This window comes from Copadichromis virginalis, linkage group LG6 (assembly GCF_057382275.1).
Source record: "Copadichromis virginalis isolate Kocher_CV1m ecotype Utaka linkage group LG6, C_Virginalis_male_GT1.1, whole genome shotgun sequence".
Classification (NCBI taxonomy): Eukaryota; Metazoa; Chordata; class Actinopteri; order Cichliformes; family Cichlidae; genus Copadichromis; species Copadichromis virginalis.
The window spans coordinates 43,837,098-43,853,522 of record NC_140623.1 but is presented as its reverse complement, the minus strand read 5'-3'; the positions used below and the strand labels follow the sequence as shown (position 1 = coordinate 43,853,522).

The window sequence follows — 16,425 nt, the reverse complement described above, 5'->3', positions numbered from 1 at the left end:
TATGTGCTGCACAATAATGTTTAACATTTAGTATTTACTGTCATATTCCCATATATCATTGTGATGTTGTTTATTCTATTACTCTTGTTCTCTTCTGCTTGTTTTCTTTTTTCTTTCTCAGCAGGTGATCCAGGTGATTGATATATGCATTTTTTTTTCTCTGCCCGTTCTGTTGGTTTTTGTTTTTTGCCCTTCTCCCCCGTCCCTCTTCTCAGCTGTTTCTCTTTCCCTCTTTCTTTCTCCCCTTCTTTCCCCCAGTCAAGTCTGTCCCGTATTCATTAAGTGAAAATAAAATAAACAATAAAAGGTGAATCAAATGGACCATTACGGCAAGGCTGGGATGGTCAGTTTGGTAAAGTAAATCCGTTGGGCATCTTTCTTTGCCTTTAGACAACAATTCTGATGCAAAAGAGCCAAACAGGACAGGCAAAAAAAAAAAAAGAAAAAAAAAAAAAAAAAAGAACGAAAGACCATCGTACGTATCATAAGTTTACCGGTCTCACAAATCGTCGCCATAAATACACATTCGTTAACCGTTTATTAATAGGACCTTTGAGCTCAACGGTAATTAATTAGTAGTGGAAATAATTTCTGGTAGCATCACAGAAATGTAGCAGTGACAATAATACTGTATGCTGTAATCGTACTGGACAATTAGTGATACAAAACAACTGTTTTATCCTGTGAATAAAAGTATATGTTTTTGTCAATGTACCATAATAACAGAAGCGAAACGCAATATTGTGTCAGGACAATTCACTATTTATGCACAATAAACAAAGGAGCGACAATTTCTGTTCAGCGCCAGACTTGCTTGTAACCTATATCACCAATTATGTTAAGAAAATTGACGCATTAACTACAACAGCAGACTGACCTGTGTGGGAATGCTTGGAGCAGACTAACCTGTGAGCTGGAGGGTTCTGGGACGTTATATTTGGTCTTTGAATGGCTGCAATCCAGGCCATCCGTCGCCTCTTTGTTACTTCGGAAACACGGCTCGAACAATTGGACGATCTGATTTCCTCGTGTCAGCGTTGTTCCCACATCATCATAATTAATGTTGTTCCAGGTTCAACATTGCAAGTGACCAATCACCTTCTTGTGACGTCATTCCTTTGTGACTTCGAAATACCCGCCTTCAAGTATTTCGAAATACAAGTGAAGAAGCGAGAAACCGCCGCCACCGAATTTGAAGTCAATTTAGGATACTTTTCTTTAATAAACGGTAAGCATTATACATATGTTCCTCACTTGGCTTGCTGTTTGTTTGCTAGCGATAGGCTACTTGACGACAGCATTAGCTAACCAGTGTTCTCTAGACCAGCGTTCCCCAACTTTTTGGGTGTTTCGTGGTCCGGGGGTTGGGTCAGGCAAAATTGCAGTAGCTTCCCTGATCATTTTACAAACATAAGTGAAGAGAATCTGGACTAAAAGGCCTAGACTTATGGTTGTGTGCTGAATCTATGAGTCAAACTATCACCTGGAAACATAATTAACTGGTCCATAGCTGTGAAACTGGACAGGAGTTCTTGATTCTATGGAGATTAACAGTAATCCAGAAATTTACAAATTTGTCCTGGGTCATTGTGTAAATGTTGTCCCTGGGACAAAGTGTAAATGTTGTCCCAGGGACATCGTGTAAATGTTGTCCCTGGGACATCGTGTAAATGTTGTCCCAGGGACAAAGTGTAAATGTTGTCCCAGGGACATCGTGTAAATGTTGTCCCTGGGACATCGTGTAAATGTTGTCCCAGGGACATCGTGTAAATGTTGTCCCAGGGACAAAGTGTAAATGTTGTCCCAGGGACATCGTGTAAATGTTGTCCCAGGGACAAAGTGTATATGTTGTCCCAGGGACATCGTGTAAATGTTGTCCCAGGGACAAAGTGTATATGTTGTCCCAGGGACATCGTGTAGATGTTGTGTCAGGATCTGACGGTGCCCTGACCGGTCGACCTGCCGGTGTGTGTGTGTATATCTGTATGTGTCTCTCCTGTCGCTCTGTCTTCCCCTCCGGCTCTGCTGTGATGTGTTGGGGGGGTAGCCTAGCAACGGGCTACCTTCGACCCGGAGGTGCTGTCGCCCGGAGCTGCCACACCTACAGTCAAGCCACCAGCTGCTGCCAATCAACTTCCATCTTCAGCAGGGCTACTTAATGGTGTGGCTGAGCGACAGACAGCGCTGGAGTATTGCACTAAGCCTGGTAGTGTCGTTGAGTCGCTAAACGTTATTGTAGTGCTGTCCGATCGTCATACTCATTCTGCTGTCGTGTGTGTGTGTGTTCACCCAGGGATTGACGGAGGATTCACGGACACAAGGGAAGCAGCTGGAGGAGAGACGGGCACTCATTACTACGCACGGGCTTACATGGAAGGAGGGACGCACTATCACCACTGTCGCACATTTGAACTGTTGTCACCTTGCTGCACTGTAAATAAATGCACTGTCATTATTTCTGAGCTCCGCGCCTGAGTCTACTCTCTAACCACCGTGACAGAATACTCCAGCCAGCCATGGACTCAGCGGACTCAAACCCAGTTCAGCGAGAGCTCTCTGTTCAGGGCGAAGTTTTGGGCCGCCATGAGAGCATGATGAAACACATCATGACGGAACAAACAGCGATGCGACAGGTGCTTGCAAACATTCAAGGTGTGTTACTCACCGCGCCTGGCACCTCAGCTACAGTTCCACAACCCACTCCATCAGTAAGTGTGGCTGCAGCTTGCCCATTACCTCCTTCGCCTCCACCACCTCCACCTAGGCGAGAATATACATTACCGGTTCCGGAGAAGTTTGATGGAGATATAACAAAGAGCCGAGGCTTTCTGATGCAATGTTCATTGATTTTCAGACAACAGACACAGGCTTACGGCTCAGATTGTGCGAAGATCACGCTTATGGTGGAATTGATGACTGGCCGGGCGCTGCAATGGGCACAAGCCGTTTTAAATATTCAACCGAATATCTCCTACTCGGATTTTCTGACTAAGTTCCGCTGTGTGTTTGATAAAGGAACGGATGCAGATGGCGCTGCTAATCGTTTGTTTACCCTAAAGCAGGGACGTAGGAGTGTCGCGGATTTCTCCATTGACTTTTGGATCCTAGCCGAGGAGACGGGCTGGGCGGAGAACGCTCTCCGGGGAGCCTTCCTGAACTGCCTAAACGAAGGACTCAAACGTGAGTTAGCTACGAAAGAGCTACCTAAGCCCCTTAGCGCTTTGATTAATATGTGCATTCAACTGGATAATCATATGAGAGAGTTTGGGAGATGGGCAGGTGAAGGACGACGGCCGGCAGGGGGCGCCAATGCGCCTACCGGGTTGCTTCCCTCTCACTGGTGAGAGGAAGAAGAAGACCCTGTCGAGGATGAGGAACAGCCGATGCAGTTAGGCCGGGCTCGGTTCGGTGCTTCCCATCGGAGGAGAAGACAGCGCACGGGTGAGTGCTTCGTGTGTGGAAAAAGGGGACACTGGGCTGATACCTGTCCGAAGTGAGTAAAAGACTCCGCCCGCCAGTAGCTGTGGGGATACTGGCGGGTGCTACGGCTAACTCTGCTCCCCATCTCAGTTGTCCGGCTAAGCTGATTTTTCATTCCCTTACTCACCCGTGTAGCGCACTGATTGACTCTGGAGCTGAGCAGAGTTTTTTGGATGAATCGCTAGCTCGAGAATTAGCCGTACCCATTGTTCCTCTCCCTGAACCTCTCCAGGTTTCGGCTCTTGACGGCAGCCCTCTGACTATGGTCACTCACCGCACTCAAACCATCACACTGTCACGGAGGAGCAGGGAGGACTCGGCGCAGACTGAAGTCTCAGAAAAACAGGTTTATTTACACACTCCAGGTGCACTATATACAGGTGAGGGAGAAGGGGGCCAGGGTTCCCAGGGGTGCAGAGCGGGGTCGGGAAAAGCGTCCAGAGTCTCCAAACCAAAACACGAGAAATCTGCATACAGAGAACAAAGGGTTAGCACGGAACTTTTACGGACAGAGCTCAAAACTGGCTGAGGCTAAAGTAGCACTGACGAGCGTTATTCAATAGTCCAGCGGCGAGGTGCTCTCAGTCACTGCCTTAAGTAGCGGGAGCAAACAGGGTGAGGAGCCACAGGTGATTGCCTACAGGTGGTGGAGGCCGGGAGCTCACAATGAGCTCCGCCCAGGCAGCAAGCAGAGAGAGAGGAGAGAGAGAAAAGACAAAACATAACATGTAGCCACACAGGGCCAGCCGAGCAGGCACGGGGACCGTGACAGTACCCCCCCCTCAACGGGAGCCTCCCGGCGACCCACCAGGCTTACCCGGATACCGACGATGGAAGTCCCGGATCAACTCCTTGGCCAGGACAGCCGACCGGGGCACCCAGGACCGTTCCTCCGGCCCGTAGCCCTCCCAATCCACCAGGTACTGGAAACCCCGTCCCCGGCGCCGAGAGTCCATAATACGAGTGATGGCGTACACCTCCTGACCATCCACAAGCTGGGCGGGCGGAGGGGCCCTAAGAGGGGGGCACAGCGGGCTGGAGAGCACGGGCTTGACCTGAGAGACGTGGAAGACGTTGTGTATGCGCATATTGCGCGGCAGCTTCAGGCGAACAGACACCGGGTTGACAACAGAGTCAATTTCAAAAGGCCCAAGGAAGGTGGGCGCCAGTTTCTTAGACTCAGCGCGAATAGGCACAAAGCGAGTGGACAGCCATACCTTCTGACCCGCGGCGTATGCAGGGGCAGGGGTCCGACGGCGATCAGCGAGGGCCTTGTTTCGCTCCTTAGTTCGGAGCAGGGCCGCTCTGGTAGTACGCCAGGCCCGACGGCACCTTCGGAGGTGGTGTTGCAGAGAGGGGACCGCATGCTCGCCTTCAAGAGCAGGAAACAGCGGCGGTTGGTACCCCAGAGAAGCCTCGAACGGCGACATTCCCGTGGCGGACGACGTGAGGCTGTTATGAGCGTACTCAATCCACGGTAACTGGTCGCTCCAGGTGCCTTGGTTGTGGGAGACAACACAGCGAAGGGCAGCTTCCAGCTCCTGGTTGGCACGCTCCGTCTGTCCGTTGGTCTGAGGGTGAAAACCAGATGAAAGACTAACCTTTGCGCCCAGGGTCGTGCAGAACTCTTTCCAAACCCGCGAGGTGAACTGAGGGCCTCTGTCGGACACGATGTCGTCAGGGATGCCGTGCAGCCTAAACACATGTGCCGTGAGCAGTTGAGCAGTCTCCAGTGCGGTCGGGAGCTTTATGAGGGGAACAAAATGTGCAGCCTTAGAAAAACGGTCCACAATGGTTAGTATTACTGTGTTACCTGAAGAGGACGGCAGCCCCGTGACGAAGTCCAGGGCGATGTGGGACCAGGGTCGGCCAGGAGTGGGGAGAGGCTGGAGCAACCCGGACGGCGGTTGGTTGGGACGCTTGTTTTGAGCGCACGTGGGACAGGCGGTCACATAGTCTCTAGTGTCTTTTATCAGGGAGGGCCACCAGAAGTAACGTTGCAAGAAGGAGATCGTGCGATGAAGTCCAGGGTGGCAGGAAAAGCGGGCGGTGTGACCCCACTGGAGAACACGTGACCTGACGGACGTGGGAACATAAAGCCGCCCTGGTGGGCCCGTCCCTGGGTCGGGTTCGGTGACTTGCGCCTCGAGGATTTGGGATTCAATCGCCCAAGTGACTGCTCCGAACACGCAGGAGGAGGGGAGGATGGGCTCAGGGTCAGGGTCTTTCTCCATAACGGTGAACAGCCGGGAAAGGGCGTCAGGTTTTACGTTTCGTGACCCGGGCCTGTAGGTGAGAGAAAAGTCAAACCGTGAGAAAAACAGAGCCCACCTGGCCTGCCGGGAGTTGAGACGCTTCGCTGACCGGATGTACTCCAGGTTTTTGTGGTCTGTCCATACAATAAAGGGATGCTCAGCGCCCTCTAGCCAGTGCCTCCATTCCTCTAGTGAGAGTTTCACAGCCAGCAGCTCTCAGTCCCCGATGTCGTAATTCCGCTCCACTGGTGTGAGGCGGCGAGAGAAGAAGGCACACGGGTGGAGTTTACCTTTAAAGCGCTGAGACAGGACTGCCCCAACCCCCGTCTCCGACGCATCCACCTCCACCACGAACTGTTGGTTGAGGTCAGGCTGTTGAAGGATAGGAGCGGTGGCAAACCTTTCCTTTAGGCAGGCGAACGCCTCCTGGGCTGGCGGGTCCCACTGAAATGACACCTTCGGGGAAGTAAGTCTTGTGAGAGGCAATGCGATCTTGCTATAATCTTTAATGAAGCGCCTGTAGAAATTGGCAAAGCCCAAAAAACGCTGGAGCTGCAGGCGATTTGGGGGCTTGGGCCAGTCTAGGACTGTTTGGACCTTTGCCGGGTCAGGCTTCAGATTACCTTGAGCGATGATGTACCCCAAGAACGCCACTGAGTCTACGTGGAAGTCACATTTCTCCGCCTTCACAAAGAGTCTGTTCTCCAACAGGCGCTGGAGAATCTGTCTCACATGGACTTCGTGCTCCTTCACAGTCTTTGAAAAAACAAGAATGTCATCAAGGTAGACAAAAGCACAGCGGTTAATAAAATCCCTGAGGACATCATTGACTAGCGCTTGGAAAACAGCAGGGGCGTTCGTCAGACCGAAGGGCATTACCAAATACTCAAAATGACCAAGATGTGTATTGAATGCCATCTTCCACTCGTCTCCCTTTCGAATCCTCACTAGGTGGTAAGCGTTTCTCAGATCGAGTTTGGTGAACACTGTAGCCCCTTGAAGTAGTTCAAAGGCAGAGGAGAGAAGGGGCAGCGGGTATTTGTTTTTGATCGTGATTCTGTTGAGGCCACGATAGTCTATACACGGCCGGAGGGTTTTGTCTTTCTTGCTGACAAAAAAACCCCCCGCACCCACAGGAGAAGAAGAGGACCGCATAATGCCCGCGGCCAGCGAGTCGGTGATGTATTTCTCCATTGTCTCTCTCTCAGGTTGGGTGAGACTATACAAGCGGCCAGAGGGAAGCGGCGCCCCCGGGAGGAGGTCAATGGCACAGTCGTAGGGCCTGTGGGGGGGGAGCATTTTTGCTTTGTCCTTGCTGAATACTGCTGCCAGGTCGTGATAGACAAAGGGAACAGCGGACAAATCGCACTCCTCTGTGGGCTCAACTGTGGTTAGCCGAGTGACCGGGGGGGTGGCAGTTTTAAGACAGTTCATGTGGCATTCCACACTCCACCCCGTAACATGCTCTTTCTTCCAGTCTATCTGGGGGTTATGTTGCACCAACCAGGGGTAACCTAACACAAGTGGTGCAAACGGTGTCTTGAACACGAAGAAGCTAATCCTTTCAGTATGGTTACCGGAGAGTGTGAGAGACAAGGGTTCAGTAATATGAGTGATGTCTGGCAAACGTTGGCCTGATAAGGCAGACACACGGAGCGGATTAGGCAAAGCTGTGGTAGCAACGTTCAGCTTTGTGGCTAGTGAGATATCAATGAAGCTCTGCTCAGCACCAGAGTCTATTAATGCAGAAAGAGGGTGAATCGCTGTCTGTATCATGAGCTTTGCGGGCAATGTTAAACGTGGATGGGAGTGTTTACCAGACAGGTCGCCCACCAGTACCCTCTCCATTACTGGTGGGCGCGCTCTTTTGCCAGAGCCGGGCAGGTGGAGATAAAGTGACCCTTACGGCCGCAATACAGGCACTCACCAGCGGAGAACCAACGCTGACGTTCCGCGGGTGAAAGGCGGGAGCGTCCTATCTGCATCGGCTGCTCTCTTTCCTCGCCCCCGCTGTACTCATGGGCTCCTCGTGACTCGGGGGATGGGTCTCTTGTTGCCCGCGGCTCCCGCGGTGCGTGCCTCCGCATGCTCCGGCGCGCACGCAGCCGATCATCCACCTGAATACACAGCGACATAACAGCCTCCAGAGATTGAGGGAGTTCACGCATCATTAATTCGTCCTTTAGGTCGTCATTGATGTTGTTTAGTAACGTGGTCCTTAATGCCTCCTGCCCCCACTTTGTTTGCGCTGCCAGGGTCCAAAAATCAACAGAATAATCAGCCATGCTGCGCTTACCTTGTTTAAGGTTGAGTAAGCGGTGACCGGCGGCTTCTGTGCTGGAGCCCTTATCAAACACAGCCTTAAACTTGGAAAGGAAGTCAGCATACGTAATTACAGGGTTTGCTTGAAGTTGAGCCTGCGCCCAGGTCAAAGCACGGTCACGTAACAGCTGAACGAAATAGGCGATCTTGACCTCATCGCTAGAAAAGACATGTGGCAATTGGCGAAAATGCATAGCGCACTGCATCAAAAACCCCGCGCACTTCCCCAGCTCCCCCGTGAATGCCTCAGGTGTGGGCAACAGCTTATCCAAAGACACAGAGGAGAGAGGTGGTGCAGCAGCGCTTGCAGCAAAGCCTGATGTTACCTGAGGAGATGAGGCAGAGGCTGGGCGCTCCGGGGGGCTCGCCTCGGGGGGGCTCGCCTCTAGTGGTGTTCGTTGGGCGACGGCCAGAGCCAAGGCGGCCACCTCTCCACTGAGCCGGACTAACATCTGCTCATGCCGGTGTAGTAGCTCCTCCAAGGTGATCGGGGCCGGGGCCGAGGAAGCAGAGTCCGCTGAGTCCATGGTTGGCTGGACTATTCTGTCACGGAGGAGCAGGGAGGACTCGGCGCAGACTGAAGTCTCAGAAAAACAGGTTTATTTACACACTCCAGGTGCACTATATACAGGTGAGGGAGAAGGGGGCCAGGGTTCCCAGGGGTGCAGAGCGGGGTCGGGAAAAGCGTCCAGAGTCTCCAAACCAAAACACGAGAAATCTGCATACAGAGAACAAAGGGTTAGCACGGAACTTTTACGGACAGAGCTCAAAACTGGCTGAGGCTAAAGTAGCACTGACGAGCGTTATTCAATAGTCCAGCGGCGAGGTGCTCTCAGTCACTGCCTTAAGTAGCGGGAGCAAACAGGGTGAGGAGCCACAGGTGATTGCCTACAGGTGGTGGAGGCCGGGAGCTCACAATGAGCTCCGCCCAGGCAGCGAGCAGAGAGAGAGGAGAGAGAGAAAAGACAAAACATAACATGTAGCCACACAGGGCCAGCCGAGCAGGCACGGGGACCGTGACACACACTCACCCTCTCTGGCAATCACTCGGAGCAGCTCAGTTTGTTTCTTTTTAAATCTCCTGATGCTCCCCTTGTATTGGGCTATCCCTGGCTGCAACAACATAATCCGCAGATCGACTGGGCCACGGGCCGTATTTCGGGGTGGAGCGGTCGGTGTCACGCTGTGTGCTTGCGCTCCGCGACTTTTGGTGCGACGGTCGCTGGCCCCGCGGAGCCTGTTGCGCCTCCTGATTTGTCTGGTGTTCCGCCTGAGTGTCATGACCTGGCCCAGGTTTTTAGCAAGGACAAAGCCTCTTCGCTTCCGCCCCATCGCCCGTACGACTGTGGCATTGATTTGATTCCCGGCGCCCCCTTGCCCACCGGTCGGCTTTATAGCATCTCCAAGCCCGAGCGGGAGTCGATGGAACGGTACATTAATGACTCCTTGGCGGCCGGCATCATTCGACCCTCCACTTCCCCTTTGGGCGCGGGCTTTTTCTTTGTCGCGAAGAAGGACAGGTCGCTCCGGCCGTGTATCGATTTCCGGGGTTTGAATAAGATCACGATCAAGAACAAGTACCCCTTGCCCTTGCTGGCGTCCGCCTTTGAGCTTCTCCAGGGCGCCACGGTTTTTTCCAAATTGGACCTCCGCAATGCTTACCACCTGGTGCGGATTCGCGAGGGGGATGAATGGAAGACAGCGTTCAACACTCACCTTGGGCATTTCGAGTACCTGGTGATGCCTTTTGGGCTCGCTAATGCCCCTGCTGTTTTCCAGGCTATGATTAATGATGTGCTGCGTGATCTCATTAACCACTGTGTTTTTGTCTACCTAGATGACATCCTTGTGTTTTCCCGGAGCCCGGCGGAACATGTGGAGCATGTGCGGCTCGTGCTGCAGCGCTTATTGGAGAATCGCCTGTTTGTGAAGGCTGAGAAATGTGAGTTCCATGTTCCAACTGTGTCTTTCCTGGGCTTTGTGGTGGAACAGGGGCGGCTGCGTGCGGACCCAGCTAAGGTCAAGGCGGTGGTTGAGTGGCCGGTGCCTAGGAATCGCAGGGAGTTGCAGCAGTTTCTGGGTTTTGCCAACTTCTACAGGCGCTTCATTCGCAACTTTAGCAGGATTGCCTTGCCTCTGACTGCCCTTACCTCTCCCAGGTTGTCGTTTCAGTGGTCTCTGGACGCTCAGCGGGCTTTCGCTCAACTGAAGGCTCTGTTTTCGTCTGCGCCTGTGCTGGTGCAGGCTGACCTGGAGCTCCCATTCTTCGTGGAGGTGGATGCTTCTGACTCGGGGGTGGGGGCCGTTCTCTCGCAGCGGGTGGCCGGTAAGATGCGTCCCTGTGCCTTTTTTTCTCGCCGGTTGTCGCCCGCAGAGCGGAATTATGATGTTGGTGACCGGGAGCTTCTCGCTGTTAAAATGGCCCTGGAGGAATGGCGTCACTGGCTGGAGGGGAACAGTTATCCAGTGGTGGTGTGGACTGACCACAGGAATTTGGCGTACCTCCGGGCTGCGAAGCGCCTTAACGCCCGACAGGCCAGGTGGGCCCTGTTCTTCGCTCGCTTTGACCTTTCCATCACTTACAGGCCCGGGTCTCGCAACGCCAAGGCTGATGCACTGTCTCGACAGTTTGCGCCTGAGGCCGGGGGCGATGGGGAGGACTTGCCCATCTTGCCTCCCTCTTGTTTCGTCGGCGCTTTGACCTGGGAGATTGAGCGGGTTGTGCGGGACGCCCAGCGGCGGGAGCCGGATCCTGGCACGGGCCCGGGGGGCAAGCTGTTTGTTCCTGCGTCGGCCCGCGGTAAGGTGCTTCAGTGGGCTCACACCGCCCATTTTGCCTGCCATCCGGGTAAGAACCGCACCGTCTCTTTCCTGCGCCGGTTGTTTTGGTGGCCCTCTCTGTTGCGGGATGCTGGGGAATACGTGGCGGCTTGTCCTGTGTGTGCTGCGAACAAGATGCCAACCTCGCCGCGTGCTGGCCTCCTACGCCCTTTGCCTGTTCCCATGCGTCCCTGGTCGCATATTGCTCTGGACTTTGTTACGGGACTGCCTCCGTCCTCAGGCAACACTGCTGTGCTCACTATTGTTGACCGGTTTTCCAAGGCTGCCCACTTTGTAGCCCTGCCGCAGCTTCCTTCTGCTCTGGAGACGGCTCGCCTTCTCACCCAGCATGTTTTTCGGCTCCATGGCATTCATCGGGACATCGTGTCTGATCGTGGTCCCCAGTTCACGTCCCGGGTGTGGCGGGAGTTCTGTGTGGAGCTGGGGGCTCAGGTCAGCCTGTCCTCGGGTTTCCATCCCCAGACCAACGGCCAGACGGAACGGGCTAATCAGGCACTGGAGGCTATGCTGCGCTGTGTAATCTCCTCCAACCAATCGACGTGGAGCGGGCAGCTTGCATGGGTGGAATATGCGTACAACTCCAGTACGTCGGCGGCCACCGGTGTGTCCCCGTTCGAGGCGTCCTTGGGTTATCAGCCCCCGCTTCTTTCCATCTCTGAGGGAGAGTTGGCCGTTCCTTCGGTCCAGCTCCACATGCGGCGCTGTCGGAGAGCGTGGCGTGCCGCCAGGGCAGCCCTCTTGAGGACGGCGGCCCTGAACAAGAGACTGGCCGATCGCCGCCGCGTCCCGGCACCGGACTACCAGGTGGGCCAGCGGGTGTGGCTCTCGACCAAGCATGTTTCTCTCAGGACTGAATCTAGGAAGCTTGCTCCTCGGTTCATTGGCCCGTTTCCTGTCCAGTCTGTGTTGAATCCGGTGACGGTTCGGTTGAGCCTGCCTTGTAACATGCGAACTCACAATGTTTTTCATGTCTCGCAGGTGAGGCCTGTTCGGACCAGCCCGCTGTGCCCGCCTCCCGGGCCTCCGCCACCCGCCCGGATTATCGACGGCACCCCGGCGTACTCCATCACCCGCATTATGGATGCCCGGCGCCGCGGTAGGGGTTTTCAGTTTTTGGTGGATTGGGACGGGTATGGTCCGGAAGAGCGTTCCTGGGTGCCGCGGTCTGCGATTCTCGATGATGCCATGGTGAGAGAGTTCTGCCGCCGGCACCCTGACAAGTTTGGTAGGTCGCCGGGTGGCTCCCATTAGAGGGGGGATACTGTCAGGATCTGACGGTGCCCTGACCGGTCGACCTGCCGGTGTGTGTGTGTATATCTGTATGTGTCTCTCCTGTCGCTCTGTCTTCCCCTCCGGCTCTGCTGTGATGTGTTGGGGGGGTAGCCTAGCAACGGGCTACCTTCGACCCGGAGGTGCTGTCGCCCGGAGCTGCCACACCTACAGTCAAGCCACCAGCTGCTGCCAATCAACTTCCATCTTCAGCAGGGCTACTTAATGGTGTGGCTGAGCGACAGACAGCGCTGGAGTATTGCACTAAGCCTGGTAGTGTCGTTGAGTCGCTAAACGTTATTGTAGTGCTGTCCGATCGTCATACTCATTCTGCTGTCGTGTGTGTGTGTGTTCACCCAGGGATTGACGGAGGATTCACGGACACAAGGGAAGCAGCTGGAGGAGAGACGGGCACTCATTACTACGCACGGGCTTACACGGAAGGAGGGACGCACTATCACCACTGTCGCACATTTGAACTGTTGTCACCTTGCTGCACTGTAAATAAATGCACTGTCATTATTTCTGAGCTCCGCGCCTGAGTCTACTCTCTAACCACCGTGACATGTTGTCCCTGGGACATTGTATAAATGTTGTCCCAGGGACATCGTGTGATAGCTTGTTAATAATGGAATGAAAATTATTGATTGTTATTAACTTGTGAAAATGAAGTGTAACAAATCCACATGTTATGTTCTTACACCCTTACAGAAACTGTGACTCCTTCACAATGTCAGGTAAATGTCAACTCAAGTTGAATAATCAACCAATCAAGCCTTTTATTATCACATGCAATGTTACACGTACAACTGCAATGAAAATTTCACCCCCTTCTGACCATACATATATTGCTTAAACATCACATTGGGAAGACAGGTTGGAAACAGTTAGGAAGGTCAGAAAACAATTTAATTAATAGATGAGGAGGAGAAAAAAGAACTACAACCAGACAAAGCTCCTAGAAGACTGAAATGGATGATGGTTGCAGCATGCAAAAAGAAAATGATATCTGTTGACTACAGCATATGCTTTCTCACAGATTACCTTGTGGGAGTAGCTGGACCAAACTCTATTGGTATTTCAAGTTTGAAATCCCTGTTTGACCAGACTAACATTTCAGATGAGGTACCTGAAGGAAACGGTTTCCAGGGCCTAATCCGTGGATCGACTTCCTTCGAGGCGTGGACGTCTATCAGCAGAGAATGTACCTTAGTCTGTAACACAGTCAAATATATTCTCAAGTAATATTCAAGCATGCCATTCAGCGTGTTAGTACGAGCTCGGGAGCAGCTTGGGAGAACAAGAAAACAGAGACTGCTTCAGGTTGTCTTCCCAAATTGACTCAACTTTATTCACAAGTACAACAGTTTATATAGAGGGTAAAATTCATGAGACAGCAGATTATCAGTTTAAACCAGTACAGACCAAGATAAGGCAGCGTCTTCTTGCCCTTGGGTGAAGAAGCATCCTTTGTGTAGTGTATCAGTTCAGCTACAATTGTGATTATCTCAGCGACATATTTTCAAGGCACAAAACGAAGAGTTCTTTCATTAGTGAAATCTGAAACAAACCATTTGGCCTTCAACAGGCGTCTCCTAAGAGATTAAGAAACTAATGTAGCTGAGGGAGTGATCTCTGTGGTATTTCAACCTTGTACCAGCCTGTGATTCTCACACATCAATTCTTGGGTCAAAGAGAAAAATAACTAAAACAAAGGGGCCTTATTGAATGACAGAGTTTTCCTGCATAATGTCACTATAAAACAATATCCAGTAAATGCTACCATGGTACTAAAATACCTAACAGTACCTCTTGACATAAAAATCCTTTTATGTTGTAATAAAACTAATGTTAAATTCTGCTTTAAATACACTTTATTGTACAATTTACTTAATGAATCGTATTCCTTAGTTCTGTTTTTATTTATATGTATTTATTTATTTGTTTTATAAGGTAATAGATGGTCTAATCTATTTGCAGTGTGAGGTATGGTGAAAAGCTTGTTTGATCATAATGACATAGCATGTTTACGTTTTTTGTAATGTATTTGAAAACATGTATTTATGTTATTTTTATAGAATTTCCCTCACATTTATCCAATACCAAGCCAAATCACTGGAAAAATTTTGGATGGGTCCACAAGAGCACAAAGTGCATACTTTTTGAAGGTATGACTTGGACTGTGGTAACTATGTTCTTATCACAAAGGGTTTATAAGTTGCCACTATAAACAAACAGCATTTTCCAAAATTGAAGCCTTGTCAGAAGAACCTGAAAAATACCTTTCTGAAACCTTTTCTGTGTAAAGACTTGTTCAAAAGCAATGCACACAGATTAAAACATTTGTCTTGGCCAACTGATAAAGAACACCAAAAATTGAGTGGTGCGTGTTGAGTCTGTGGTCTTGATTTGTTTTGTACACACTGTAGAAATTAATTAATGTAAACCAAAAATGACACTTTCTATATGTTTGTGTATCTGCAGAATTAATTACAAGTCTCACCTGACAAGCTTTTGCAGTTTTGCAGTGTCATTCTTGACAGAAAAACATACTTGTCACATTCTTTTTATTTCCAGAAAAACATCTTTCAGATGTATGAGAAATTGATTGGAGCCTGTCTGGAAAACGGCAGCCACTGGACCTTGTTTGTAAGTTGTACAGATTTTGCCCTCTCTCTAGTGCATGATACTTTTCAGTGTCCCTCATTAGGAAAGCTCAAGGCACAAGCCTACCATATCCATGTTTTTACAAAACAGTTTTGTGACATACCCAAGAGGACCATAGTCTATATGAATTCATTTGGCGAGTCGGAGGTCAGAAAAAGTGCGGTGTTGAAAAACTGGAGGTAATTAATTAACATATTTAACATAACATATTTAATTTAATTGAAATCATTACCGAACGTGGTTATTGATTTCTCTATATGCTTTTTATTTGTAATAACTGCGATCTCTCAGCTCATTTGCTTCAGCAAGAGGCTGCGCTGGAGAGTGGACCTTGTCACATGTGAGCCACCCACATCAACAGGATGGGAACTCATGTGGAGTGCATGTCATAATGGTACTGAAAACTATAGCTTTAACCTATATAAGTAATGTTTACATTTTTGCCTATTCAGTTTTTAAAGCCTTAGAGGCAGGATGGTAAAATCTCAATTTTTTTTGTAGATTGAACCATTTCAGCAGTAATGCTTTGCTTTGGTTGCTCTGTTTTTTTTTCTCGGGGGGGGGGGGGGGGGGGGGGTTTAAAAACAAACAAACATTTCTTTGTTAATCTAATTCTTTTTGTTCTTTTTTTTTATTCTTCTTCGTCAGTTATTAGTTTGCCCAATCTCCCATTGACGGTAAAACACAAGTGGAGGAGTACAACACTGAAATCACAAAGCTCAGGTCCCGACTTTGCCACTACTTATTTTCCTCAATAGGTAAAGATAAAATTAGCTGCCTTCTTTTTCTCTAACATTGGAAAATGTAACTTGTACTTAAACAAATTATATTTTGCAGATCGAACTAGGAAGTGCAGTCAGTGCTGGTTCGTGATTGCAGCCAAAGACCGGGTACGCTATGACATGTCCTTAGCCATATAGATTGTTTATTTAATGGACTTTGTTCATTTGTTTTTTGTTTGTTTATTTCTTCTTCTTCTTTTTTTTTTTAATTCACAGGTGCAGTGCCAGAAATGTGGTGCATACAAGCACATGCGTTGTTCAAAGTCTGGTTGTGGCATCTGTATCTTCTGTGAGAGTAAGTCACAATATAACTAAACAATGTCCAAAAATGTTTAAAGTGAAATTTTTTTTCGTAATTTTGCCTTTGCACACCAGGACTGTGTAATTAAAGTGGACGTTTCAAGATCCAGTTTTTACACAAAACTATTTTAGACATAACTGTGTCATATTGTGGGGATTTCTCTTCACAATTAAATTGATATAGTGCTGTTTATATCATTCTTCTTTATGTAACAGCACAGTGCAGCACAGCAGAGGGAAAGGAGTTGTGCAGCATAGTGGGTGGCTATACAGGAGGAGCAATAGAAGTAGCCAGTGAAGAATGTCATCAGGGAAAGCATCAGGCAGCGAATGACAAAGGAAAAGTTCCTAAGGGAGAGAACATCTGCAGCAAATCGACAAGTAACAGTGAGATAGGAAGACTGACAGTCAGAGATGAAGGTACACAGACTGAAAGAGATGAAGGCACACAGACTGAAAGAGATGAAGGTACACAGACTGAAAGAGATGAAGGCACACAGACTGAAGAC

At 50.1% G+C, this 16,425-nt stretch overlaps 1 protein-coding gene across 1 annotated transcript; it reads left to right on the top strand.

Annotated features, from left to right (window-relative positions):
* The first annotated feature begins 609 nt into the window (after window positions 1–609).
* Window positions 610–16,421, top strand: LOC146708638 (uncharacterized). The gene is made up of 10 exons (XM_085460812.1): window positions 610–1,228; window positions 12,879–12,904; window positions 13,207–13,292; window positions 14,121–14,153; window positions 14,246–14,335; window positions 15,490–15,592; window positions 15,672–15,724; window positions 15,833–15,911; window positions 16,133–16,384; window positions 16,417–16,421. The coding sequence occupies exons 2-10, from the start codon at window positions 12,898–12,900 to the stop codon at window positions 16,419–16,421; spliced, it is 708 nt and encodes a 235-aa protein (XP_085316938.1). The 5' UTR covers window positions 610–1,228; window positions 12,879–12,897.
* The last annotated feature ends 4 nt before the right edge of the window (window positions 16,422–16,425 follow it).

Bases quoted from the DNA above. Each gene is read 5' to 3' on its own strand.
- LOC146708638 (XM_085460812.1), top strand. The intron at 14,154-14,245 runs GTATGGTGAAAA...TTATTTTTATAG, and splicing joins TAATCTATTTGCAGTGTGAG to AATTTCCCTCACATTTATCC. The intron at 15,912-16,132 runs GTAAGTCACAAT...TTTATGTAACAG, and splicing joins CATCTGTATCTTCTGTGAGA to CACAGTGCAGCACAGCAGAG.